General features: G+C 36.7%; 1 protein-coding gene across 2 annotated transcripts in view; it reads right to left on the minus strand.

The window, feature by feature from the left end:
* Positions 1–744: 744 nt before the first annotated feature.
* The window catches only part of LOC111513515 (regulator of G-protein signaling 7), a 162339-nt gene continuing 138007 nt past the window's right edge, over positions 745–25076 (minus strand). The window contains exons 13-17 of one of the 2 annotated variants that reach the window (XM_074170165.1): positions 23250–23418; positions 10136–10507; positions 9967–10103; positions 2783–2883; positions 745–2663 (exon numbers count right to left, since the gene is read on the minus strand). In XM_074170165.1, the coding sequence (XP_074026266.1) occupies positions 2823–2883; positions 9967–10103; positions 10136–10507; positions 23250–23418 (739 nt within the window). In that variant the 3' untranslated portion in view covers positions 745–2663; positions 2783–2822. Of the gene's footprint in view, positions 2884–9966; positions 10508–23249; positions 23419–25076 lie in introns of both variants that reach the window. The other variant, XR_012464235.1, reaches the window with a different exon arrangement.

Raw genomic sequence — 25076 nt, forward strand, 5'->3', positions numbered from 1 at the left:
CTCAGAATAAACATCAATTTTCAGACACGTCATTGGACTTTACATCAAACAGACATAGAAAACTGAATTTTGTCAGAAAATGCGTAGGAAATCTGTTTTCCAGTACCTTAACATTTCTAAATCTACAACACAACATTCATTTAGTATAACTGTTAAATATAACTAGATAGATTGTGCCTAGTAATACAGAAGTGTCTGAGAACAACTTTATTTTTATTTGAACAAATCGAAAACTGCACCGTTATTCGATCTGGATCATTTTTAAGACTTATTTTTACAACACCTATAGGTATATGAATACATGTATTATATCAACATCCATTTATTGTAACAACAAATATTGAATATCACGCATATTTGTGTATGCGATTAGATATATAATCATATTCCCACGTAATTTCTGATATTACATTATCAAATATGGAAAACTCAACTAGTAAGGCTTAAGGGCTCATACAAGTCTTAACCAGATTGGGCTAAACATGTTTGATAATGTTTCAGTTTATTAATTCGCACATATTCACTGATGAACTCAAAACAACTCCTATTATGATTGTAGCATTTTATGTGATTGTTGTTTCATCAACTCATCAAAATATTCTACATTATTGGTTTGGTATATTTCTACAGTGTTCCGATTCACCCCGGACGGAAATATAGTGGCTATATTTCAGAAAAAAATACATCTCATTCGAGTCGAGAAAATGATAGCAGGAATTATTTTTTTTCTCTTCAGAATGACAAATAACGGTTTCCACCTATCATAAATTACTTCATCGTTAGCGATATTTGAACTAAGCCGTTTCACTTTCTTAACATAAAATTTGGTTTCATTTAAAATAATCCCCGACTAACAAATTGAAGTTTATGGGATAACTCACAGTTCAGAATGTAACTTTGCTGATCTGGGCTGGAAATATTTCAATCATTATAAATTATCTCCTATCGAACCTAAAACATGTCAATTTCATTGAAGAGTGGATGGTCGTTTATTAGCATTGAAATTTAGAGTGTACTTCAAAATTGTTATACATTTGTTTTTTCATCCTTGGGTTTGAAAATCGTTAAACACAAATCATTATATCACAATAATTCACTAGAACCTCTAGTGAATTGAAATAGAATATCTTACTGTTGGAGTAACACCAGAAATGTTGAGTATCCTTTGTCCTGCTTATTTAAAATTTTATTGAATAGTTTTCAGCAGCTGTGGTATTTCGTGAATTGCCAAAAGTTTTTTATTGTCTAAACCATTGAATTATGCTGTATAAACTAAGATTATATGGTTTAGGATAGGAGAAAAGTCTACCTCAAACAGAGAACTCAGATCGTGAAAACCCATAAACTCTCAAATTGTGGTTTCGTCTAATGTGGGATTTCTCAAGGCTCAACGCTTATACCAATTTTATCCTTGCTGTTTCAATGACTTGCCATTTTATTGTATAATAAAAATGAGAGCTTACAGTCAATAGTGGTACCTTTGGAGAGTGGGAGTGATTCAATTTCCTTCCATTTTGTGAAAAATCATTCTGTATTTTTCCTGATATTTCTCTAGCTAGTGGCCTCGTAAGGAAAAGTTAATGTAATCAGCCATAGAAGTTATACATGAATGAAGAAACAAATCTTCGACATCATGTTAGACAATCAGAATTGAGGATTGCCTCAGGTTGTTGTGTATAGCGAACAGTTGCAAAAAATCAGGTACAGCGACACCAACAAAGATTCACCGCACCTTATTGGAATCACATATACCAAATGAATCAATATTTCTTCTACAGAAGCCTGTTATCTGCTATCTTTTTGCGGTAGCATCGATGGTTTTATGTAAAGAATTATGCAAGGCTCGTTGGTGACTCAAGCAATATCTATTGAGACTGTCTGTTTAGTATTCAAAGACAAATCCTTATACAAGCTCATTGGGAGTCACATGTTCAACAATTTACACTGAAGTATCGACTTCAAAAACAAATTTGATGAAATAGTCATGCACTCATAATGATGCTGAATTATACAATCATCTGCCCACATAAACTGAACATTTTGAAACACTGTATTAAGATCTGGAACTGATTTCTGAGACAGAGTTCATTCGTCTTCTCACCACATCAGTAATATTCGTTATATCATTTGCTTTATCATCTACTGAATTAGTTACATTTATGGTTATTGTTATATGCCTCATCGACCTATTCTCATGGGAATCATTATATAAAAAAGTGTATGTACGCCTACGTTTTGTCAACGATAGTTTTATATCTTCAGACAATGTATATTCACGATTCTAATTGTAATTTCCAAATATGATATGAATGTAGTATCCTCATCATTAAATTGATGTTTCAACGAATCCAAATGTTCATATTTTGTATCATTAATTGTATGTTTTCTCTTGTTCAAAGGAATACAATATCTGTTTGATATAAGTTCGAACTACTTGTCATGAAAATTGATGTTCAGTTCTTCCGAGAACATCAACAAAGAATGAAAATTCACTTGAATAATTTCTCACCGTTTCGACAACTATGATATGATTGGTTTTTCTGTCAATGATTTTGTGAGCAAATGTTTCAGCTAAGTACAAACAATACATAATATATGCGTTATTCTGAAACTATAAATAATTTGGTATTCCTTACGTCTATAAATTCATGGTCGTTCGAAATCTGAAATGAAGAAGAAATTGAGCTCTCTCATCTCTATCAAAACCTATGTCAAACTTTAGTAACTATAAGAATAATGAGAAACAGTTCTGCTCCATTTCTGCTTTCAAAAATATACTCACTTGTGTGTTTACATGATGACCAAATCTAACATACAGGGTGTTAAAGATATCCTAAGGTAGCGTAGGTCTTCACGAATGGTGTATCAACTTTGCAGGTTTCCCTGGGAAAAAAAATGGGTTGATTACTCATTTTCTCATGAAGATGACAATAAACATATTTCACCAACTTGATTCATAATGAATCAAGTTGGTTATTTTACCTATATAATTCTATAAAATAATAATAATAATGACTTTGAGTCAAGGCGTGCTGCTGACCACCAAACAGCACTGCCTTGATAGGATACGAATGCTAGTGACTGCTAAGAAAGTACTAGTGAGGCGAGCAAGAAGTATTGCGGAAAACCTTAGGTTCCGCAAGAAACCTTCTCGCTTATTCCAAGAGCCTCCACGTGTTGTGGATAATCCGCGGACTGCTGATCAGGTGGAATCCTTCTGGAAGGATATCTATGAACACCCGCAGCCACTCAACTTAGACACTCCAGCCCTAGCGCAGTTTGATGCTTTCAACAGAGAGCTTCGACAGCCTGAGCTCAATGAACTGCGCAACCCGATAACCCCGTATGACGTTCGAAGAGCCCTTGTGGGTTCCAAGAACTTTGCTGCTCCAGGCCCAGATGGGCTGAACGCATATTGGTGGAAAAAACTACCAAGCACCCATCGTCATCTTGTCAGAGTTTTCAACTCATGGCTGGATGGAGAGCAGCCGATTTCGTATTAGTTTGTCTGAGGCCGGATCACTCTCATCTCCAAAAAGCGGACATTTGTCGATTCCTGAGAGTCAGAAACCGATAACATGTTTGAATTTGTGTTATATGTTTTTCAAAAGCATCTTCTACACACGAATACTCACTGCAGTTGACCGAGTGTTCGAACGGATATTTTAGCAGAGAGGGTCGAAGAGAGGAGTCGCTGGTTGTGAAGAGAACCTGCTCATCGATAGATGTGTAACGCAGGACTCGATACAATTATCCGTCGCACTTAGATATACTCGAGGGTATAACTGTGGCACCCCCGGAAACCAGAGGCACAAGGTCACCCATTTGTTTTATATATAGATGTTCTTGAACTTTTGTCTCTGAAGAGAAGGATCTTCATCAGTCCTTGAGGGTGGTGGTTTCTGCTTTTTAATCTATTGTTGACAAATTAATTTGCAGGTAGTGGTTCCACTAGTTGATCACCAAAAAATCAATTAGGATAATCATCATTTAACGAACAAAGTCCACATCGGACCAAAAAACTTTAGGTATATAAACAGCTAACCCTTGTCGTTAGATTCAGTATCAATTTGCTTCTCCTGGAGATGCTAATCTTGTTAGCGAAACGCGCGTCGAGTGCAAAAATATCAGTTTGGTGTTAGGGTAATTGATCAATAGAAAAAGTTTTCAACTTTCACACCAAAGGTTCCAATCTCATCGTTTAAACCGATTTTTGTGAAAATCTTAGTGTTTTTGGGTATTTTCATCAATATGGCTTTCTGTGAAATCTGTGTCAATCGACAGGGATCCGGAATTTGAAAATAAGGACCTACATGTTCAAGTTCAGCGAGTAATTTTAAATATTCATGAATGCTTGAAGAAGGAAAACTGTCACACTTCACAGAATGCTATTGTGAATAGAATATGCGAGTTAACGAAACTATCTCGTTCGACAGTTCTTCGAGTCATTAAAATAGGGGATGTCATTAACCATGCAATGAAACGAAAACAAAGGAATAAAAAATTCGCAAACGTTGAGGGTGCTACAAAAGACGTGATTCGGTGAACAATTTATGGTATATACCAAAAAAATGAAGTACCAACATTGGAAATGATTTGATATAAATTACTCGACTATCCCGATTACAATCACAAATCTTTAGAAACTCTACGAGGTGTCTTATTGTCTTGTGGTTTCAAATATAAAAAATTGAACAAACGGATGGTCATAATGTAATCGACACGCATTGTTGAACTTCGACGAGATTATTTGAGGCGAATAAAAAGCTACCGAGAATCCAGCAGACATATAATCTACCTCGACGAAACTTGGTTTGACACCCATGAGGTGGTCAAATATGGCTGGGTAGACGAAACCAAGTATTGTGCTTTGAACACACCTTCTTCAAGGGTAAAACGTGTTATAATTTTGCATGCCGGGAATGAAAGTGGTTTCGTACCTAACGCTTTGCTTCTGTCGGCCAAAAATATAAAAGATTCGTCTGTTGATTACCACGAAGATATGACTGCGGCTTTATTCGAAACCTGGTTCAGTGAGCAACTTCTCCCAAATATTCCTCCAAAATCGGTTATTGTTATGGATAACGCTTCGTATCATTCTCGGTTATTGACTACAATACCAAACAATAACACAAAAAAAACGATATTGTTAATTTCATGCGAAATCATGACATGGAAATACCCAGAAAGATTCCAACGAGAAAGGTATTACTGGCGACCATAAAACAACGTAATTTCAAAAAAGAGTATATTATTGATTCGATGTGTGAAATACGTGGTCATATTCTCTTAGGTTTGCCTCCATACTATTGTGTGTTCAATCCAATTGAAATGGTTTGGGCCACAATGGAAGAAAGGTTGCGGAAATCTAATCTGTCATCGACTTTGAATGCTGTGGTGCTTGACAATATAAGACGATTGGTGAATGAAGTAGGTAATAGTGATGTGTGGAAGAACTGTGTGGCACACGTCATGAAAGAAGAGAACAAATATTATGTGCAAAGTTCCATAAATCCGATCGTTATTCAACCCAATGATGATTCCACCTCATCCGAATATAGCGAAGAAGAATTTTGATTTTTCTAGAAATTTTGTTGGCCTCTATTATTTTGTAAATATATGTTTGACGATAATTCGGTGTAATTATTTGTGTTTTCATTGTATTTTAGAGTTTTCGACTCGGAAATCAACTACCTTAAATTTCGAAGTTTTTCATAATCACACACGGTGTAAAAATTCAGTTGAGATGACTTTTTCATGGGGTGATCAATTGCTATGATTGTAAGAATAAGTAACTGAAAAACTACCACTGAAAAATAATATGCCGACGCCTATGTCGAGGCGGGAATTCCTTCTCTGTGCTGTTCCAATTAGTATTGGAAATACTATAACAGCAGTGAAGAACTCTCTCCTCGGCAAGTATCAGCACAAACTTCGACAGATCTGGTCACCGGAACTGTCGGGGAAGAATAAAGTTGCTGCAACAAAATATGCTTGCCGTTTCAATCTTACTCCACTCGTTGGAGTAGCGAAGTGGAGGAAGGAGCTGTCTTAACTCGAAATAAAGACAAAAAAAATGGTGCATCTCTATAGAAGTTTGTATTCCAAATTGTCCGTTAAACGGTTGTACTTTCTCCGACAACATATGTAAGTAATCTAAAAACAACGTCTATCAAACGCGTAAAAGATCATGTGTTCAGTAGCAACAACCCTTAACGAGTTTTGTATGGATAATTCGCAAATTGAGTATAAATATTAATGTGTTCTTTTCAGTTTAGTTTTATGGGAATGTTTTTGACAAACCTTAGTATGATTTATTCGTAATGATGATAGTATGAAACTAGTTACTTGATTTTATATCCTGATTCGGTATATAAGATGTATAATTGTAATTATTTGTTTCATATATCCTAAGATTCTCGTTATCTGTAATAGATAATATGTTGTTCACGGTTTGAAACCGTGCATGTATGGCAGATACCCTACGGAAAAACAACAACTAACCCGGAAAATGCCGCGCAGAGAGCTGAAGTAAAACCATCAGGCACCTTTGCAACGTCTTCCATTCAGAAGGTTCGTCGCAAGTAACTTCCTATATATAAAAGCAGGACTGGTCATGAGGGGATGTCCACAGGGAGGGGTCTTATCACCCCTTCTCTGGAACATAGTTCTGGATACCCAGAATAATCACCTCAATAATAATGGATTCTACACAATTACATATGCAGATGACATAGTTATCTTGCAGACCGGCAAATTTGTGAACACACTGTGGGATAGAGAGCAGGATGGTCTCAAATCAATAGAAACATGGTGTAAGGAACACTCACGGCCCATCAATCCAAGAAGACTGAGATCAGGAAAAGAAGTTCATCGGGCTTAAAACCTCTCGAAATCTTCAAAAGCAAACTAAACTTCTCTGAAAATGTTGAATACCTTGATACTATCCTCGACAGGAAGCTAACATGGAACTCTCATCTGCAGAGTAGAGAAAAAAAAGCATATGTGGCTTATGAGCAATGTCGGGGGATAGTGGGACGCGCATGGGGTCTTTCACCCCGTGTGGTCATCTGGATCTACACTGCAATAATAAAACCTATGTTGATGTACGGAGCCATTGCATGGGGACCGGAAGTTCTACAAGCAACGGCCATCCAAAAATTATGTCAAATACAGCGACTGGCTTGTTTAAACATCACAGGAGCCATGAGAACAACATCAACCCCGGCCATGAAATTAATTACGGGTATGACCCCTCTGGACCTGTATGTTAAGGAGGTTGCGTTAATGGCCATATTACGATTGCGCACGGCTGGTGTAAACCTCGAAGTAGGAATGGGAAGTTGAGGCTGAGCCTATGGCGAGAAGCGCTTAATGCACAACAGGCAGCCAGTGATGCAATTGAACCAAAGTTTGTGTTTAATAAACCCTACAAAATGTAATAGGGAAGCCCAAGCGGGGATTTCAGGATTTATTGAAGCGTGGCAGATTAATATACAGGGGGATACCTTGTACCCGGTTAAGTACCTCCACCAAATATGAGCCCCATATATAAGGCCGTTTGTGAGTGATGAAGGATCAGATTAGTAAAAAAAAATTGATCATCAGAAATTCTCGAGCGTGTCAGATTAAGGTAGGGTGAGTTAATTACCTGCTAAAAAGTGTATATTCCAGTAATCTGACAATTTGAGAGTGACGTAAAGAAAGGGGAGGACAGCAAAGTTGTAAAACAATAACGTCATTTCGACATTCTCGAGCGTAGCTAATTTCTTTTATTTTGAAGGAAATAATTCAAGGATAACGAAAAATATATAATCTGACGATTTCCGCAAGCCGAAATAACAAAAATTCGTCGATGAAGTTTAATGCGTGCAGCTGTGTGATACCTATATTTCCCTCTCCTAGTTTCTATTCTATTATTCTCTATTCACTCTTTCTCTATCTATTACTCTCTCACTCCGTCCCCACTCTGAATTCTTTTGTCATGACGCCATCACAGCTGACCACAGAGACTCGTTTGTGATGGAGATGAAGATGATGATTAATTGATCAATTAATTGATGGATGTAGCCGTTACTACGTGGTAGGTAATCATAACGAAGAAAAGAGAAATTAAACTTTCTACGTTTTTCACCACTTTTATTTGTAACTAACGGGACTTCAGTTTCGTCCTATAAGGACATTTTTAAACTTATACAATATATAAGGACATTTTCAAACTTATGCAATATATGAGTTTGAAAATGTCGTTATAGAACGAAACTGCAGTAACGTTAGTTACTAATAAAAGTGTAAAGTTTAATTTCTCTTTTCTTCATTAATTAATCAATTGATTATAAAAAATCATTTCTTTTTTTTTAGCATTTAAAAAATATCATTTTCTTATAAATACAAGTATTCTACTTAAAAAACTTACACTTATTTATTTGCATGCTATTTTCTGAGCTTTTCAATCGATTGAGTTCAATGATTAAAAAAAATTTAAAAAAAAATATTTTTTTGTCAGATTATGCGAATCCCTCTAGATAATCGTCAGATTATGAGACAGCACGTCTGAAACATAAAGATGAACAATATATATCTTGACCTGACGCGCTTGAGTATTTCAAAATGACGAATTTTTTTTGCACATTATAATAACGGCCGCGAGTTTGCGTCAAATCGAAATCGTCAGATTATTGAATGAGAGCTTTTTTTGTTGCAGTCAACACCCCCTTAGAAAATCTGACGCGCTCGATGAATTTTTTTTTCTTTTCACTTTTAACACTTACGTACAACCACCCACATCATGCAAACGATCAGATTAACATACCAACGTAGGACATTGATGCTATCAATATCTGACGCGCTCGAGTATGTCCATGCAACAGTATTTTTTTACATATCTAAAAATCTATAGCCGCTTCCCCCACCGATGAAAAGGTATATATTATATAATTTTTTTTTTCTTCTTATCATCTATGCTTTGCAACTCAATATGTCTCAATGACGCTCGAGTAAATCCCCATTTTGCATCATGGGCTCCCCTGCTAATACAAATCAAACAGAACACAGAGTCAGATGCTACAAATACAATACGCATATATACAGACGGCTCAAAAACCAAAGAAGGCTCAGGATGTGGAGTGTACTCCAGATCACTAAGCCTAAGGATTGAATGGGGAATGGGAAAAAATACCAGCGTGGTCCAAACAGAACTAGCTGGTATCTCAATCGCCACAAAAGAAATATCCAGAAAAGGAATGTCTGGCAAAAACATAACAATCTGCATTGATAGCAGACAAGCCCTATTAGCCTTGAACAGACAACATGTTACCTCAGGGCTAGTACTAGAGTGCCACCAAGATTTAGCCAAAGCCTCGGTGGATAATAACATTATCTTGAGGTGGGTTAAAGGGCACGACAGGAGTAAAGGTAATCGCATTACCGACTCTTCAGCCACTGAAGCGGACCCAGTGGCCCCTACGGCCTGATGATCTCGACATTTTGCGGAACTAGCTAAACGTCACACCTTTTCTCAATCACTGAAGAGATGAGATCGATTCAAAGGATGCAATCTTGCCAGGATCACCTTGGGCGACCCTGGGAAGCTGGGTGAACAGGAAGATGAAACTGTCAGGCTTGTCCTATGCGAATGTTCGAAGTACGTGTTCAGCGAGTCTTGGTCTACACCTGCCAATATGAAGGAGATGTCTCCCAGAGAACTGGAATGGACCGGATGGACGATAACCAAGGAGGACAACTCCTTGGGAGGATGTACAATGGGTCACATGTGGCCTAAGTGCTGTGGACCTACACTTGACCTCCCTACTCTAAAGATACAGATACATTTGGTCGAGACGACCACCGATAGACCGGTTTCGGAGTACTTGCTCCTCGTCATTACCGGGACGGAGTGAACCGTTTGAATATCCCGAACAAACAAAATCAATTCCATACATTTTCAGGAAAGTGAACATTCCTTACTCGTCTTCCCAAGGGCACACATCGTTGCTTTTGGCCTCACCCCCTCCATCCAGATGAACTTCCGGTTCCGAAGGTGGGAACTCGCTGGCTGGTGATTCACTATCAGGTTCGGCTAACGGAGCCTTCGCCTCTTGACTATACCCGCGATGTCTTCTTTTTCTTTTTTCTCTAAATCCTCGTTCAGATCTTGTTCACAATTATCGCCCGGCAAGTCATCCACCACAGAACTAACACTGATTATGGGAGCGTTAGCACCCGTCACTGATAAAGTCTTAGCGAGGCTATGGCTCTTTTTGAGAGTTTTTGTATCTTCTGATTTTTTATTGTCTGGGTCACAAGGATTACCGAACACGGATGATGAAGTACTTGTTGTTGCAGAACTATCTTCAAACGAATAAATCTTTCTTCTGGAGGCTTCACCTGTAGAGTGCGTGATGGGAACTGAAACTGAAGCTCTCCTTGAGGGTTCCGTTGTGACAGTAGAGAGCGTTTTGTAACTATCAAGTGTATGTTGTTGAGTCAATACACAGGATCGTTGGATCTGAAAATAAATAGATTTCAATCAATGCCAATAAAATGTAATAGAAGGCGTGGATCTGATGAAACTGAAATTGAAAACGCGAATGTGATTTTTTTTATTGTATATTGGAGAAGTTCAATGAACAAGTTCAGGAATTTTGTTGTGATAGGTTTTTGGTTCCCTCCATAATTGAAAAACCTTAATTTGTTCTAAAAATAATTTTGTTTCAATTTGAGTTTGAGTGTTTACGCAATATCTACTATCTTTGTTTGAATGTGATTGACGATGTTTCATGATGAATTTCCATTGTCTACTATATAAAATGATTTGAAATCCCTGAAACAACTAAAAAAGAAGAATTGAAAATGAATAGCTGAAAATAACAATTATATTAACCAAAATAAACCTGAAATGAAATAATAGTGAAATAAAATACAAGTAAAAATAGAACAATTGAATGAATAAAAATAAAGAAATGAAAAAAGAAAATAAAAATAAAAAGTGGAGAGATTTCAAGTCACGTTAGTTCACGACGTTTCGATTGTTAGTATCTACAATCGTCTCCGGGTGATAATTGGACTGATTCCTCCGAGAGATGACTATTTATAGGTCGTTCGAGTACTTTCACTTATCCCCGCTTTCCATTTTCCGCTTCACTGGTTCCGTGGGAGATGACCGTTTTAACGGGAGTTGGCCATTTTTCGCTCGATGATGGGTTTCCAAATGTTGCGTATTTCTACACTGGCTTCGCTGAATACGTTGTTGGACAACATGTATGCGTCTTCCTTGAATTTTCTCATGAACCAATGTTCCTCTCTGTGCAAGATCTCAGCTTGGGACCACTCGATGTTGTGTTGATGGGTCCAAACATGGTCTGCTATTCATAATTTGCTGGTTTCCTCTCGCTGTGTGTGTTTCTTGTGCTCGGCAATGCGAACATTCAATGGCCTCTTAGTTTCACCAATATAGGATTTTCTGCACTCACAGGGAATCCGGTAAATGTAATTCTTGGAATCGCAGTCCGCGTTTGGTGGCCTGGTTTTTGTGAGGCTGCTACGGATAGTGTTACCGAATCTGAAGCAGGTTCTGATGTTGTACTTGGAACCAATTCTTCTTATCCTCTCCTATAATCCTCTGATTTAGGGAAGTGCAAGCACTGGTTGTGACGGCTTCTCTTCCTTGTGGCTTCTACCACAGTAAGCCCTTTCACTTGTATGGACTACCCAAAATCCACAAGAAGGACGTTCCGCTTAGACCGATCATCAGCTCCAGAGATTCGGCTACTCAAAACTTGTCTAGATTTTTACTTTCCTTAATACAACCATTACAAGGAAAAACATCGTCTTTCGTGAAGAATTCAAGGCATTTTATCGAATTTCTAGGGTCAATTGAGGTCACACAGGAAGATCAACTAATTAGTTTCGACGTGGATAGCCTTTAAACCAACGTTCCGGTCGAAGAAGCACTCCAAATCATACAGAGAAAGCTATCTGAAGACGGAAACCTGAAAGAGAGAACGAATCTACCTATAGAAGTGATCATCGAATTACTAGGATGCTGTGTACGAAACTGTTATTTCCAACTGAAGGACGAATTATTTACACAAGATGAGGGACTGCCAATGGAATCGCCACTTTCACCAGTCATAGCCAACATATATATGGAGTGGTTTGAAACTCTGGCCATTGAGGAAGCCCACAAGAAACCTCGAGTCTGGTTGAGATATGTTGACGACACCTTCATAATATGGAACCATGGGAATACTGAACTAGACGCCTTCCTGAAACACATCAACAGCGTGAGACCTTCCATCAATTTCACAATGGAGAAGGAAATCCATAACGAATTGCCATTCTTAGAATACAAGTAGAAATAGATTCTTCTATTTCTACTTGTATTTTATGTCACTATTATTTCATTTCAGGTTTGTTTTGGTTAATATAATTGTTATTTCCAGCTATTCATTTTTAATTCCTCTTTTTTAGTTGTTTCACGGATTTCAAATCATTTTATATAGTAGACAATGGAAGTCCGAACTAGTGAAATTCATCTATTATCTTACGATCCCACCAATGTTCATTGGTGGGAGCGCCCGTATAAAGGGTGTTTCAAATTCGATCCTCATCATTGGGATCTCGGAAACAATGAGAGATACGGAAATGGTTTAATTGAGGCAAAGTTGCGCATTAACGTTACTTTACAATATGTCGTTGAGGAAGTTTTGAAATAACGAGTATATCCGGAGATATCCGTAAAAAACAAATGTCGAAAAATGGTTTTAATTTTTTTTTCTGGCTTTACTTTTCGAAGGATTCGAAATTGAATTACACTTCCACATTTCTACTTTTTCCCTGCTACATAATAGTGTTTTCAGATTTGCTATCCGTTGTTTCGTCTTCCGTCTACACTGGATTCTTTCTGTTTTGAATAAAACCCAAATTTTACCTTTTCAATGATGTATGATGAGTTATCATTCTCTTTCGGAAAATTGGAGATATTGAACAAAAATTAATTCCTATCATAATAGCCTTTGAATTTGCACTGAGGATACACTTCAAAAACACACTTTTGTCTATTTTCCACGATGTTTCTTTATTGTTGAATAGTTTCGGCTATTACACCATTTTCAAAACTAACTGATTACAAAAAAAAAAACTAATCAGTAGAGTTTATTCTATGATTTTCACTATAAGGGTTTTACAAAAACCGCGACACGTGTTTCACTATACAATAGCTTCTTCAAGCATAAACAGGTGTCGCGGTTTTTATAAAACCCTTATAGTGAAAATCATAGAATGAACTCTATTGATTAGTTTTTTAAATATGGATTTTCATCAAGTATTGGCCAGTTCTATTCAACAACTGATTACATTTGAATCTGAGTAATTTATACCTAACTACCATTTCTGCCGTGTCATTAATAGTGCTGGTGGATCGGGTCTTTCCTGGAAGGCAGAACTTTTCAGGTTAGAGTAGAGGGCTCTCTGTCTGACAACAGAGAGATCCTCGCTGGAGTGCCACATTGGGCCGTGCTCTCTCCGACGCTGTATTCGCTCTATACCAGCGACCTGCCTAGGTTCGAAAGAGTGAAGATATCCCTGTACGCCGATGACACGGCTCTACTCTCATCTTCCATGGGACGAGAGCTCGGCGTCGTCTACATGCAACGAGCATTGGACGACCTCGAGCGCTGGTACCTCGATTGGAAGATCCGAGTAAACCCGGAAAAGACTCAGGCGATAACCATGGGAAGATTACTATCTTCTCCGGCCAGAAAAGTGAGAATCTCTGGAAGGGAGATTGACTGGCAAGCGCGGGTAAAGTACCTCGGCCTTTTAATAGACCGTAGGCTCACTTGGAACCCGTACATTATGTACGTTAAATCTAAGATCGAGGTTCGGATAGCCAGTCTGTACCCTCTGATCAACAGAAAATCCAAAATGAGTTCAAAGAACAAAATCACGATCTACAACACGATGTTCAAGCCTGTCATCATGTACGCTTCAGGTGTCTGGGCACAAGCGGCTCCGTCCAACATTTCCATTTTGGAAAGGTTGCAAAATAAGTTAATTAGGATGATTGTGAATGCTCCTTGGTTCGTGCGGAATGAAGCCATCCGCAGAGATTTGCAGCTGCCTTCCATTCGGCAGTCCATTCAGTCGAGGAATGAGAGAGTTTTCGAAAAAACGGAAACTCACGAAAACCCGTTAGTTAGGGAAGCCACAGATTATGCTGTAGACGACCCCTCCCGATATAGAAGGCCCCGACACTCTGTCGAATGAGGCCCTCATGTCCCCCGTTAAAGGATGAATAACTTTTTCATCCATCCCACCCCAGCCAGGTAGCGGTATCCCGTGAAGGGCGGCACTGATGTCTAAGGACTTCATGCCGTCATCTATCAGCTGTGTACCCATTGGTCCCTCTCAAGGCCAATAATCAGCCAAAAGGGTAGGGGAGCTGGTCTCCAAACCTGGATGAAATCAGGATGACTCGTCTCTGTATTAATAGTGCTGATTTTTCGCGCGCTTTTTGTAATGACTCATCCGCGCGACTTTGTTGACTTGGCTTCGTTTCGGCGCTTTTCAATGCTGTGCGCCAGATCTTTGGTAAATGTTTCCTCTCCTTTTCTGTTGAAATTCTTTTAGTGTTTGTAGTCCGGTCAAATTAGACTAAAAAATAAGAGTGAAGATACATAAATTTACAACAAGCCGCAAATGCGTGTAATTGTTCAAAACATAGTTAAAATAAGATTTTAAAATTCTGACTGGGTGCGATGCCTGGAAAAAAATTTATTCGAGGTCAAAGGTCAAAAATCTCGAAAAAGTTGTTTTTCGCGATTTTCAGGAAAACGATAAGTTTTACCATAAAACAATTTCAGATGAATATTGTAGATCATAAAATTCTCTACAAAAAATGCATTGATACTTTTTTTTATTAGAGCCACTGTTTCTGAGATACGACGAGTCAAAAAGTTGTAAAAGTTGTAATCGTCATTATATGCATAAGTATGCCACGTATATACATCTCTGGAGTTGTAATTTGAGTAAAAATATTTTTCTATCGATATACGTAAGTATAAATATAAGAATATCAGGTAGAATGAAATCCAGTCCCTTAATTTGTACGCTAGTGTAACCTTGAGCCAACATCTGTCTCCCTGTTCAATTGTGTGCGTGGCTAGAGTCGTATACCTGCTTTGTGTCAGAATGTCCAATAAATAAAATACCTTTAGTCTTGAGCACCACGCTGTAGTGAAAACACTTAACCTAACCTATTTCGTGCTATTTTGAGATGTAGAGTTACTCGTACTTCTTACTGCTCGAATTCCATCTGAAAAAACTATTTTTTTTTCTAAAGCCAGGAAAAGCTCAAAGTCAAACCGAAATATATTCGTCAAAAAGTTTATCTACTTTTGCAAAGAGTCAAAATCATGTACTACTTTTACACGCAATAACTGGCTGTGATACGACGTCTGCATTTTACAGGAGGGATGAAGCAACAGTCTTTAAAATGATTGAAAAATAAGATTTAGTTCAATGTGCTGAAGTTTTCAAAAAAAGTAATTCCACTCAACAAGAAATTATCACCAACGGGATTCAGTTTCTACTTTCTATGTACAAAGCTCCGAAAAAAACCACCTGCTTAGATAAGTATCGATATGCATGTTTAGTAAAAAACACTAAAAATAAATAGAGGTGCAATTAGCTTGTCTTCCTCCAACCTCAGTTGCTGCTCATCAACATCTTTTCCGGGTATATTACCAAGTTCAAGTGTGGCTTGGTTATCAGCTAGACCCAAAAGACTGGGGTTGGAAGCTGGTCGACAATGCATTAGAACCTATTCAGACTTTACTTTCATCTGCGCCGGATGCAGCGCTAAATGTGGTTGTAAAAAAGGTTGGACTGTTGTGTTCTCTGGCATGTACACATTGTCAAGACCAGTCATGTTCTAATGCTGAATCACCAATAGTGGAGGATTCATTTGATACCAACGAGGAAACATGCGATACATCACTCTTGACGCAGTTTACCCACACCCAGGATGAACATCAAGAAGAAAAAGAAGATCAAGAAGAAGAAGAAGACCAAGAAGAAAAACGACAAGAAGAAGTATTTGAAGGTTATGACTCAGATGAATACATTTTTATATTTTTTTAATTTTAATCGCTTTTATAATTTCTAACCCTTCCTAGTATATTTTATTATGCAAGTTTTCAATTTGACAGAATCACAACAGACATGTGGAATAGGCCTTCTGGGGAAACCATGTTGAAAAAAACGCGCTAAGTACACTACCTTATAGCTGGCGTGGAAACGTGTGCATATAATGACGATTACAACTTTTACAACTTTTTGACTCGTCGTATCTCAGAAACGGTGGCTCTGTGAAAAAAAAGTATTGAAACATTTTTTGTAGAGAATTTTATAATCTATAATTTTTATTTGGAGTTATTTTATGATAAAACTTACCGTTTTCCTGAAAATCGCGAAAAACCAAGTTTTTTTCGAGATATTTGATCTTTGACCTCGAATAATTTTTTTTCCAGGCATAGCAATCATTCGGAATTTCAAAATCTTATTATTAACTATGTTTTAAACAATTACACGCGTTTGCAGCTTGTTGTAAATTTATGTACCTTCCAATGTCTAGATTGACCGGATTATTGTGTATTTGTATGGCTTGTCGAATGATGATTCGACGTTGCTAGCCTCTCGGTATTATTATTGTTATAACTGGACCTATTCCTCCGAGATCTGACTATTTATAGGTCATTCAAGTGCTTCCACCTATCCTCTCTTCCCTCTTTTCCGTTTCATCGGTTCTAGCGGGAGCTGTCCGTTTAGCGAGAGTTGGTCGTGTTCCGCATCATTATAAGTTTCCATATGTTACGTATCTCTACGCTAACTTGGCTAAATGCATTGTTGGACAACATATATGCGGCTTCTTTGAATTTTCCTCTGAACCAGTGTTCCTCCTTGTGGATGATTTTGCTTGAGACCCCTTGATGCTATTCCGGATTTGCTGGTTTCTCTTCGTTGTATGTGTTGTTTGTGATCGGCAATGCGAACTTTCAATGGCCTCTTAGTTTCTCCGATGTATGATTCTTCACACTCGCAGGGTATCCAGTAAATGCAATTCTTGGAATCGGAGTTCGCGTTTGGTGGCCTGGTTTTTGTGAGGCTACTACGGATATTATCCCAGATTTGAAGCAGGTCCTGATGTTATACTTGGACCCAATTCTTCTTATCCTTTCCGACAATCCTCTGATGTAGGGAGGTTCAAGTACTGGTTGTGGCGACTTCTCTTCCTTGTGGAGCTCTTGCTGTCTTCTAGATAAAATTTGTTCTACCATCACTCTGGAGTAATTTCGTAATTTCGTTGAAGGTCATTTTTGATGATGGCTAGTTCCTTTTCGAGACCTTCCTTTGTATTACAGAGCTCGAAAGCACGGTCTAGTAGAGTCTTGATGATTCCTCTCCTAGTCGATTGATGGTGGTTGAATTCCTGGTTCAGATACCGTCCCGCGTGAGAGGGATTTCGGTATACAGATGTTTCCCATTCAGTGTCGGTTCTCTTCACCAATACGTCTAAGAATGGCAATTCGTTGTGGACTTCCTTCTCCATTGTGAAAGTGTTGGATAGACTCACGTTGTTGATGTACTTCAGGAAGGTGTCTAGTTCTGCATTCCCATGGTTCCATATTATGAAGGTGTCGTACACGTATCTCAATCAGACTCGGAGTTTCCTGTGGGCTTCTTCAATGGCCAAAGTTTCAAACCACTCCACATACATGTTGCCTATAGCCGGTGACAGTGGCGATACCATTGGACTGCCAGTTCGTTTGTCAGCTAATCCATCTGTTCAATTTTTTATAGATTCATTCAGGGATTTCAACTCATTTTATATCATATTAGACCGAACTAATGAAATGCACTGAAAATAATCCTTCGGAAAGATTATTTTTGAAAATGGCTGAGATAAATAACGAAGAACGAGCGATGAATAAAAGATCAGAGCTCAACAATGTCATTTGACTTCGTACATTAATTTGGAAAAATAAAAAAAATTCATATCATCTCAATTTCAAAATTTCTCCTACCTGATTTGAAAATATGTCAAAGTCAGTTCCATCATTTCATTTTATCTACGCTTTTCCTGTTTCCATACAATTCCATTTTTCATTCGTCCTCGCGATAGTGAGTAAGAAATGTTTTCAGATAATATGTAAATACACATTTATATATTACAGTTTTTCTGAAGAAGGCAATGAACATTGCCAAAAGCTCAACATACATCAAACAGTGCAACTGCGTAGTTCCTTTCAATAAACGGGGTCAATCAGTAAAAAATATGTAGTAAATTTGCAAAACTTTCGCTTTTAATGGGAAGCTTTTTCAGAGCCTATACCTTGTTAAGTGACACATGGTTGCAGAAACAACACGAATTCACGGAGTCATCAACAGAAGGCAGTAGCTCTTTGTGTTGCCCAACCTTGTATTCTGCTATACCGTACTGATGAAAACTAAGGAGCTAGAAACACGTGTCTGCATATTTTTTGAGTGATTCGTTAATGATTTTTTTCTGCTTCTGATTGTTTCACATCCACCCGCTATATTATCATCCCTATTTGTATATACAGGGTGGGGCACCTTATACGACACGGTATAGTCGAAATAACCGGTATAGTGCATAATTAAAGTTGTCAGCGATCTCAAAGGCAAAAAGACCAATACAGACAAATAAAGCCGCTGCTAACTACTCCACGTGTATTGTAGACTTGGCGGTGACGAGTGTAATAACAACGCAGACTTTTTTCCGTGTAGTGATTCCTACAATGCTGAAAAAAGATACCACTGAATAAGATTCGGATGCATTTGAATATTGAAACACAGAGATTATGTTTCAATGTATATAAGAATCTACATTTCAAGTTTGGTTTCGAGAGAAACAAACTATTGAAAGCAACATCAGATTTGACCGAAATTCCTTTCTCAACTGTACGTAAAATATGAACCTTATGAACGCAAGACGCTATGTGATACGGGATTACCAAAACCTTTGGATGTTCATCTAATGTTACAAAAGCAATGAGATTCCTACAACTGAAATCATAAGGAAGAAATTGAATACTTCTGGCCATTAAGTGAGCTGCTGTGACAAAACTCTTCAGAATTGGATAAAGAAACTAGGATTCAGATTTAAAATAATGAACAAACGTCAAGCAGGTACGGAAAGCAGTGGAATTGTGTAACAAATACTCAGAACAAATAACTATATATAGACAAGAACGGCAAATTTTCTATTCGGACGAAACTTGGTATGACACTCACGAAACAGTTACGAAAGGGTGGACTGTTGGTTTCAAGAATATGTACGCCTAACATGCCTGCAAACAATGGATCTCGACCAATCATTGTGCATTGTGAAGGAAGTAAAGGATGGGTTTCGAATTCTTTGAAGTTATATGGAAAAAAACTTGAGGACTACAATGTTGAATATCTTAAGAACATGGAAGCTAATATTTTTGAGGAATGGTTTGAAAATATATCGATCCCAAATTTGGATGCGAATAGTGTAATAGTTCTTGACAACGCTTCCTATCATTCGCGACAGCTCATCAAAGTACCGAATAAAAATTCGAGGAAAGATGAAATACAAAGTTTTTTAATGGATAATTTGTTTTTTGAAGATTATTATACCAAAAACCAACTACTAAGTAGTTGGTAAAACTTCAAGTAGTTACTACTTGAAGTTTTACAGTCAAAAAAATTTGAAAAAGTGTATACCCTTGAGAGTGTTGCTGAAAACTATGGACACACCATACTATTTTTGTGTTTTCAATCCCATCGAGTTGCTTTGGGTAAAATTGAAACAAAGCATTAAGCGTGAACATTATTTTTCAAGATTTGTTAAGAAGGTAATAGAGCTAGTTAAAGAGGAAGTATTTAATATTACCGAAGAAGACTGGCAGAAAAGGATCAAAAAAGTAATTTTAGTTGGAAAAGACATTTCAAATTCAGTGTCAAACAGTTATTGAATATGTGCTTTACGAATAAATGAATTGGTAGAGGGGACCACAAAATTGGCCAGCAAGATCACTAGATTTGACTTGCCTTGAGTTTTTCCAATTGGGCCACTTGAAAAATGTGGTTTACGACATTTCTCCAACCACCCTGGAAAATATTAAGAGAATAATAAGGGCTGCTTTCCGAAGAGTGACGCCTCAAACGTTATCAAATGTTAAGCAGTCTCTCATAGAGAGAGTGGATCTTTGTATTCAACAGGATGGTCGTCATTTCGAGCACTTTCAATTAAATACATATGTTTCTCATATTTTGTTGTTGTTTCAGTTGAATAATAAAAAAATATTGTACAGTCTGTTTAATGGACTACTGTTAGAGTATGAATGTGAATGATAACTTCACTTCGGTAGACAGTAAATATTTTCGATGAAGTGAAGTAAAACAACTATCAATTATAATTGAAATAAGAACTATTATTTGAAAAAGCCAATGTCTGAAAAACTATTCATGTTAGGTATAGAGAAACCCAAAATTAAATGAAAAATAGTTGAATTCAATATTGTTCAGACCAAAAAAAATACAGGATTTTATATTTGAAATAACAAAGTTGTCTTTGTCAGAAATTATATAAAAATGACAATGATTTTTGAACATTCTGTATAATATTGAGAGAGGGGTTTTTATCGAAATCAATGGCCCAGAACCTCTTTCATGCTTGGTCGGAATCCGAAGGGATTATTTCTTTACATTTAGTTTCCAGTTGTACCTAGCATTTTCTTAAAAAAAAACAATAACTCGAGAACGGTTATAGTTAGTTACAAAGTACCTTGTATGAAATCTTGTTATTTTTTCCTGACCTATCCAGATGTCTAACAAAATACAGGGTGTTCCATTTGAAAAAACACAACTATAACACAATAATAATAATAATAAATGGGCTTTATTCATTGACATACATTGTTTATAAAGAAGAAGTAGAAAGGGCGAAGTTCAGCCTAGGCAGTTCTACAACTTAACGTAGGGTAGAGCATGTATTATATAGAAATATAAAAATAATTACCTAGTATAGGTACCTACATTGGTAAGTGAGTAGTTTATGAATCTTTGTGAAACTAAGAAAAAAACAAAGGTTGTACATTCCAAAGTAAATATTGAAAATCTATTCAGCTTAAATAAGATAAAATATATAGCAAAACATACACAAAAGTGAGACAAAGGGAAAACCATATGAACAAGGCATAACATGAGGATATTATCTATCCAGAAGACTTCAGATATGTTTTCAACTTTTTCTTGAAATTATATATGGAGTAGTATCTAAATTCACTGGACAGAGCGTTATATTGTTTGATAGAGTTGTAAATAAAACTACGAGAAAAGCAGGCTGTCGAGTGTTTTAGAATAATAAAAGTGTGACGGTTTCGTGTCCTCGAATTATTCTGAGATTTGAAAGTTTTATATCTTTTATAAATATAATTTGGCTTTTTGTAAATGAGGAATTTATGTGTATTGACGAGTAGGTGAAACTGCCAGGTTTAAGCAATCGGTAACCAACCTGACTCCTCGAACTTGGGGGATATATGGTCGAATTTTCTCACACCATAAGAAAAACGAATGAAATTGTTTTGTATTTTTTGTAAGCGATTCATATCAGTTTGTATCAAAGCAGGCCCGTAGATTATATCGCAATATGCTAATCTAGACAATATGAGGGTTTCGCAAAGTTTCAACTTCAATTTGAAAGTCATAATATCTCTACTTTGATAGAGTTGACGTAAGATACTGTGCGAGCTACGACAAAGTAAATTTATATGTTTTTGAAATCTCAGATCAGCATCTAGCCACAAACCCAAGTTCTTTCTTTCTGTAATTATTTGTAGTAAGTCTTGTCCAAGTTGGATTTCAATTCTTTCTTCAATTTCCCACCTTTTGTGTTTCGGGCCAAAAAGTATCAGCTGTGATTTTTTAGAATTCAATTTCAGGTTATGGGCTATAGATAGATCCAGTGTCTTTGGTAGATCGCTGGTAATTTTTTCCATTGGTGTGTGGGTATAAAATTACAAAAAAAATGTTCTTATCCTTTGATATTTTTGGATATTTTGGAGAATAATGTCAATTTTGACAGGTTAAGGAAATCACGTGACCTATTTTGTAGACGCCATTTGACATCATTTCTTTAGCAAAATCTACTGCCAAAATCAAATTTCACATAAAACGATAAATTAAAAAGTTTCCCATTTGATGCGGAGTTTATCGGTGACACTGTATATATATATATATATATATATATATATATATATATATATATATATATAGAGAGAGAGAGAGAGAGAGAGAGAGACAGAACAGAATGGGGCCAAGGATAGAGTCCTGAGGTTCTCCATAGTCAACAGGTAAAGTACTTGAACACTTTCCATCCAGACATACTCAGTCCCTTCACTAAATCCGAGAAATGACATTTGCCTTTGACAAGTTGCCTTGAATAAATCTTGGGTGATGTTGACAAGAGCGGTGGTGGTGCTATAGAATGTACGAAGTACAGATTGAATATTTGTTATTAAATTATCATTGTATACAAAATAATCAATTTAATCTTTCAGAATCTTCTCGAACACCTTCTCGAGATAATTCAGTTGGATTTTCACATTTTGGCAAAGGAAGTACAATTGCATGTTTCCATGGAGAACGAAAATGATTTGTTTCTATAGAGGAATTGAATATGTGTGCTATGTAGTTGATAAGAAAATTTTCTATATACTTCAACATATTGAGAGGAATGCTGTCAGATCCAGCGCAGTTACTTTTTATACCACTGATGTATTGTTGAGTCTGGAGTAGTGTCACTTTACAGAAATTCAGAGTAGATCCTTTATAGGTCTGAGTATATCTTTCAATGAGTGTTTCATGATGATCAGATTTTGCAAGATGAATAATATTTGTGAAGTGGGAGTTTATTTGATTCAGATCTGATAAATGTCACATTTTTTTGAGCCACCCGGTACACTCCAAAGTTTTTTTTTCTGCAGCCTCAATCAATATACATATAATGGAAAGAAGAAATTTTCGAAAAATTCATTGGTTTGATATCGAGCTTTCGGCAATGTTAATTGCCTTCTTCAGGACAACTGTGATATATAAATGTGTAATTACATATTATCCGATAACATTCCTCACTTACTATCGTGAGGATGGATGATAATTAATTTCAAGAAACTGAAAAAACAATTGATAAAATTCACCTTCTCGGTAACTTCTCCTATAGCCACGCTGGTATCAGAGGATGAGCTTCCAGAATCCAGTTGAATGGAGTTTTTTCGAGATCTTGGCTCTGTCGATCCAGATTCCCAGGGACAAACATCTTCAGAGGTCGATGATCCTGCTACGATGGCTATGCTGGGTTTTTTCGCCCTAGAGCAGTAATTAATATATTAGACAATGAAATTACTGCCGGAAATGTGACATTAGGATCTTTCTCCCAATTTAGGAGACAACGTTGTTCAATCTCATAGCAAACATAACTTTTGGTACAATGATTTTCAGGAAAAATAAAAAAATACGTCAGCAGTAGTGTACAGGGGGAGACATTTTGACATATTCACATTTGATGTTACTTCCCCTATCGCACCTCTAGAGCATGTCACCATTTTTTATTAAATGAATCACCCTATATTGTGTTGTATAATCAGATGCTTCATGATGAGCAGATTTCAACAAAGAAGAATAGAATAGAATATAATATTTATTTAACTGTTATATATAAAAGTACATTTATAGCAAGTCAGATTAAAAATTCATAAAGATATATTAAAAATGCCTAGAAGGACATACTAGCGACAAATAAAGATTGCCACCTTGAGTATATTTATGATAATTCTGATATCAAAAATGAAATAGTGATGATATTTATCAGAGCACTTCTGAGAAAACAGAGTCGAGCGAATGGGATCTGAAAGAAGTGTTGAAAGAGGCACTTCAGGATGTTGCATATATTTGTTTGAAGGTGATTGACAATGTTTCATGATGAATTTCACTAGTTCGGACTTCCATTGTCTACTATACAGGCTGATTCACGGTGGATGGCACATTAGACGTTTCTGGTGAACCAGACAACGGATCACTTTGAAAATTTAATGGAGGGCATATTCGGACATTCTCTAGCCAACTAAAATATTTTCGACAATGCGGTGTTGCCGCTTCTATTAGAAAGCAGTAGCAACTTTGATTTTTCAAATAGAAAACTCTGTATATAATATTATTTTTGGAATCTCCAACAATTGCCCGACAACTTTTCTTGATATTTCCCTATACCTATCTGTTACCGTTTTCGAAATAAAAATTAATTTCAATTTTTTTCTTCGAAAATCATGACTTCTAAAAATGCCGATATCTTTTAGTTAAGAAGTACTATGATATCGAAATTTGGTTTGGAGTTAGGTGATACTTGGACACATCCCACACGTCAGCCTAATCTCCGTTACTTCAATACAGGGTAGTAAAAAAATACAGTTTTTTCGTTTGCTTGAAAAAGTTGCTGAAATTTGAATATTTTAAATAGAACACCCTGTATATTATTGAAAATTCGGAAAGCTGCTGAAATTTGCTTTCTTTCTATGTATATCATACCTATACCTAACTAGTCAAGTTTCGGACTTATGAACATTTATTTGTGAAAATGTCCCTTCAGAATTGTATTTCCATTCGGTATTTGGTAAGCAGGCCATGATTACTATTTGACAGTAGCGTTGTGACATTCTCCTAATAATATCGACATTTTCGTCACTTCAGAAGTTGCAAATACCTTCAAAACGATGGAACAAAACTATTCAAACGAAGTTCTTATGAATTTGTTTATTATTTTTGGACAGTGCGACAAAATTATCAGCAGAACATGTAGAAAGTTCAATGAAATGTATCCGAATCTACCGCCAATGAACCTCAAGAAATTTATACGAATTCAGTACAATTTCAATATGTTTGGATAAACTTTAAAAAAGCACCAAGAAAATTGAAATTGGAAATATTGATATGAATAATTATAAAAAAGTAAAACAATCATGTGGAATATT

This window comes from Leptinotarsa decemlineata, unplaced genomic scaffold (genome assembly GCF_025532065.1).
Source record: "Leptinotarsa decemlineata unplaced genomic scaffold, Ldec_3_MD MMD2_P_RNA_scaffold_7, whole genome shotgun sequence".
Taxonomy (NCBI): Eukaryota; Metazoa; Arthropoda; class Insecta; order Coleoptera; family Chrysomelidae; genus Leptinotarsa; species Leptinotarsa decemlineata.